Source organism: Pundamilia nyererei, unplaced genomic scaffold, assembly GCF_000239375.1.
Source record: "Pundamilia nyererei isolate P.nyererei 1_Seehausen unplaced genomic scaffold, PunNye1.0 scaffold00338, whole genome shotgun sequence".
NCBI lineage: Eukaryota > Metazoa > Chordata > Actinopteri > Cichliformes > Cichlidae > Pundamilia > Pundamilia nyererei.
The window spans coordinates 52,437-57,096 of record NW_005187739.1 but is presented as its reverse complement, the minus strand read 5'-3'; the positions used below and the strand labels follow the sequence as shown (position 1 = coordinate 57,096).

General features: G+C 42.4%; 1 protein-coding gene across 3 annotated transcripts in view; it reads right to left on the bottom strand.

Annotated features, from left to right (window-relative positions):
• bcas3 (BCAS3 microtubule associated cell migration factor) overlaps positions 1 to 4,660 on the bottom strand; it is a 302,830-nt gene that overhangs the window by 267,109 nt on the left and 31,061 nt on the right. For all 3 annotated transcript variants that reach the window (XM_005752005.1, XM_005752007.1, XM_005752009.2), the window contains exons 9-11: positions 4,062 to 4,138; positions 3,381 to 3,464; positions 1,101 to 1,271 (exon numbers count right to left, since the gene is read on the bottom strand). In XM_005752005.1, the coding sequence (XP_005752062.1) occupies positions 1,101 to 1,271; positions 3,381 to 3,464; positions 4,062 to 4,138 (332 nt within the window). The remainder of the gene's footprint in view (positions 1 to 1,100; positions 1,272 to 3,380; positions 3,465 to 4,061; positions 4,139 to 4,660) is intronic.

Below are 4,660 nucleotides of genomic sequence, written 5' to 3'. Positions count from 1 at the left end.
CTGGGAACAGCTAAGATACTGCGCAGGACCCTCAAGCTCCCAGGCCTCTGGTAGAGGACCCGAGCTTGAAGGATAAACCGCCCGCAGGGGCGTGCTGGGTATTTGTTTTATGTATATATATTAAACTTATTTAAAGAATACTTTGCAAACAGCAAACAGTAAGACAAGACGAAGCAGGAATGACTTTATGTTGGTCCATCCACTGAATCTAGTGTTGTTAACTTGTGACCAACCTAATATACAAGCTGGTGACAAATGAGAGGAAAACCAACATAAATGTTTTAACAGGGTGTTTTTCGCTCCACAGCTGCTTGCCATGAACTGCAACAGTGTGTGAAACTGCAGGGATGAACATCGTTCTTCCATTTAATCTTTTTGCCCAGTAAGTCATAGCAGAGGTGTTTGATTGGTTGAGGCCAACAGCATATTATTGATATAATGTTTGTACTCTGTGATCTACTGAAGGAGTCTTTAGCTTGAATTCCTTGCCTGCTCATTTATTCCACAGACGGAAAACAAGACATATTAAGAATTCTGCTGTTGCTGGTGTTGCATTGTTTATTGCTCACCACAGTAATAATGTGCATGGCCCCATTTTCTTTTTTTAAGATGCCATTCCTCAGTGAATGCAGGAGGTGCTCACTTTAATGGATGTTGTAAGACTGTAATGGTCAGTTTTGTCTTTGTGTACTGGAAACCCTTCAGCAAATTAATAGCAGACATTATCCTGCAACTCAATTCCTCGGATGAACACAATGGCAAAGCATCATAGACTGTATATAAAAGATGGTATCACTGATTGGTTTGTGAAGCACTGGTTTAAAGGGTACCAACCATTTACCATAGAAACCCAACTACAGATGAGCAAATGATTGAATGTCAAAGCAGTATAAGAGTTTACCTTTACACTCTGCATCCACTCGACTCTCTCAGCACGAGTGTTTAATTAAACTACAAGACACGCAAGTCTTGTAGTTTTATTGCAACTGCTGCAATGAGATATATCCTTCGATTTGAGGTCAATAGTTAATACTACACAGTTAATACTAATAAAATGTAGTATTTTAAAGTCATTTCAAGCAGCAAACAACTGAACTGACCTGTCCTTCTCCAACACTGTGTGTGTCAATAATGGTGACCACACCGGGGTTGTGTGGGCTGCGACGGCTTGCACTGTGAGATGTGCCCTCCTCGTCTGGAGTGCTTGCCGGTATGGTGCCTGCTAGCTGGGTCACAACTTTACCGACCATCGTCAGACCTGTTTTTAAAGTCTGAGGAAGAAAGAAAAAAATATATAATACACACCTGATGTTATATATTCCCAAGCAATATATTCTACATCTATGTGATATCTTTGGTTTGGGTTGCAGTGCGCATACGTGCTTCTGTGCATGGGTGCATGTATACAGCATGTTCACTTGATGCCGGCTGATGGCTCGCAGTGCTGATGACTTGACTGCAGCCATAGAAGACACGTGCGTGCGCGGGAGGCTCCTCTGTGTCCGCTTAAGGCCCAGCCAGGGTGTCTGCCTCAAACACACCTCTGTGGCTCGATTGAGGGAAATGGATAGTGCTGCTTAAGTGGAGTCTATCTCACCTACTACACTGTCTTACTCTAATGGAGTCCAGTGTGTGTGACTGTGTGTTTGTGTGTGTGTAAGCACCAAAGGGGCCCCGGAGAGCCTAATCAGGCATTCAGACTAGGCGGCCCTGTCAATACAGTGTGGCGCCTTGCATATGTTGGGTCTGGGGATCACCCGCTGTCTCTCTTTGCCACTTGACCAGACACACTAACAGTGGATGCTACGTGCATGCACTGGGGTGTGTGTGAGTGTGTAAAATGCAAGAAAAGCCATCAATTATTAAGTGAGGCGTTTGGCTCCTAATTGATCAACACTAATGTGTTTTCTAATCACTGCAGTTGTGGAGTTCTTAGTAGTCCAAACAGGAGTTATTGATTTCCTAGCGCGCAGGGGGGGTTTGGAGGAAGATCATGCCTCAGGGCTCACAACACTTACACACGCAGAGCTGATGTTACTATCTAAACACGATACAGCCTAATCTTTATGTGAACGGTCTTTCTTAATTATACACCCAGGAATGACAGGCAACAGGACTTTTGTGCTACATAAATTCCCTGTAAGACAGAAAATTCAGAACAGCCAGTCGGTCAGCGCCACTGCCTTCTCTCTCTTTTCTGTCTTTTTTATAAACAAAAGCCATTATACTTTAATGCTGCCCCCGCCCTCCTCCTTTTCTGTTCCCATGTCTCTGGATGTCAGCACTAAGAGCCAGCGTGTCGCGCCACAAGCCAAAGGGAGATACCTTGTCATCCATATTGAGATATATGGTCCTAAACGAGGAGAGGGCGGGCAAGCAGACTGCCTGTCTGCATATCAATACCCCCTGCAATTGTCAACCCATCACCATGCTGCTAATCTGTTAGAAAGACAGTTGTCTTTTTGATGTATAGCCTTGTTACCCCACTAATGAGTCATCTTCGCACTAGCTGTGAGATCCACGTGCTCTTTGGAATCAATTAGCCCTTCTTCTGTGACCAAGTGGAGAAACAGACTAGAACCATATGAGGAGCTAGTTCGTCTGCACGTGTTAGCAAGTTGCTTTATTGGCCCAGGATTTTATTTCACCTGGTATCAAAGAGAGCGCTGCTGGCTGTTAGTGAGCCATCTTAGAGCCACTTCCCCATGATGCTGACTGAAACAAGACCAATGAAGAGAAACAGATTATAGTGGGAAGCGGGAGATCAGCAGGTTGATGAAGTGTCTCATAAGCTTAGCCACAGTCGGCCAGGCGGCACAGGTGGATCCAATGTCAGCACATTTACAGATGGTGCCGGCAGAGCTGGAAATACCATCTTCTGTGCCGTTTTATCTGAGTGTCAAGCTTACCGTAGGACGTTCAGACTGATTACAGCCATATTGTGAGAACGTGAGTATAGTTTTGAATGTAGTTTTACATGTTCATAAGAACTCACATCTATCTAATAATTAATCCAGAGCAACGTCTCAGTTGATTCGCTATCTAGAACCATACATTTTAGCTCATGAATGCCAATCTGAGCGTGTATGGACTTTGAGAGGAGATAATGTAATGTTTTTCACTTTAAAAAAATAATAGCCAGACATGTTCTCCTGTGCATTTCTTTTATGTTCACGCCTATATATAAATAAAGCTGTGACACATTCGGCGTACTTCTCCTGAACACAGTGCTTTAGAGAATGCCATTTAGGATGTTATTTATTAGGATTTTTTATTTATTTACTTTTGAGGAAGAAGAAGAAAACCTAAGAATCTCGATGAGAGAGAACGATAACACATGTAGAGAAAAACAGTTAAATGTGTGTTTGTACATCACTTACTTTGGCAGCGTTGATCACTGTGGCGGTATAAGACTGTGCATTGTCACCACAGGCTCCTCCACGAGACTGGTGACATCTTATCAACTGGAAAAAAGGTAGATTTACTAATAAACACAAGACGTATAGCGGACGTCCGAGGGAGATGAACGAAGAGGTAAATTTGGGAGAATTAACCCAGATGCAGGCATTTAAAAGGTTTCCCTCTTCACTCTTTAGAGGAAATTGGTTTTGTCGTCAAAGACAGGCTGCACGACCAAACAGCCTGCTCTGATTCATTTCATATACAATATCACTGGAATAGCTCCGTCCCAGTATTACTCTTGAAAAACTAGATTTGGTCATTTCTGAAAATCCGTAGGCACAAACAGCAGCCCCATCTGTCAATTACTTGAGTGGGCCAGCACCAAAACACTACTTCACATTAAAAGTATTACAGGATGCACAATAGAACATTCTGGTTTTTGTAAATACTTAACAATCCCATTAAACAGAAAACTCCAGTACATCTGCTGATTTTCAAAATGTTATCATCTCTAGTGGACTCTTCTTGGAATGAGTTGTTTATCCAGACAGATTAAAGAGGCAGAAAATAGATAAAATGCATTTTTTGGATTGTAAATATGTCGCTTCTCTGATAAGGCACTTCTGCACTGGATGAATATGTGTGTATGTGCAGACTACCTTGTTCTCAGCATAGGCTAGCCAACGGCTTCCCAGAGCTATTGGATTGAGGCTGGGGCCGGGGCAGGGATAGCAGCCTGGAAAGACACAATGACGGCCATAAGACAGTGAGGACAGAGACATACAGAAACAGATATGAAATAAACAGTATTGCAGACAAACCAACTCGTGCTTTTTTACTGCTTTTTTCAGGTCAATTTACCTTTTTAACTAATACATTTCTAATAATGGAGACAGCTGGTGCTTCAGTTCAGTCCCTGCCACTCAAAGACTTACGATTCATCTCACTGTCAATAAGAGCAGGCTTACAGTCAAACAGAATATTTAGAGTGGTGTGGGTTATGTTGATTGAAGAATTGAGTCCAATTTTACAACTTGTAAGAAGATTTTGCACAAATTAATCAATACAAGTGTGGTCAAGTGACATTATTAAGACAGTCTATACCTTTTTGAGACAATCTCTTATTTAAGCTACTTTGGTAAGTAACCTCATGACTGAAAGTCTGCCATAAAACAGGAAGTCCTCCCTGGAGAGTGTCTGGAACCATCTTAAACCGTGTGTTTGTGGGGAGTTTCTTGTTTTGGAAAATAAATGGGAG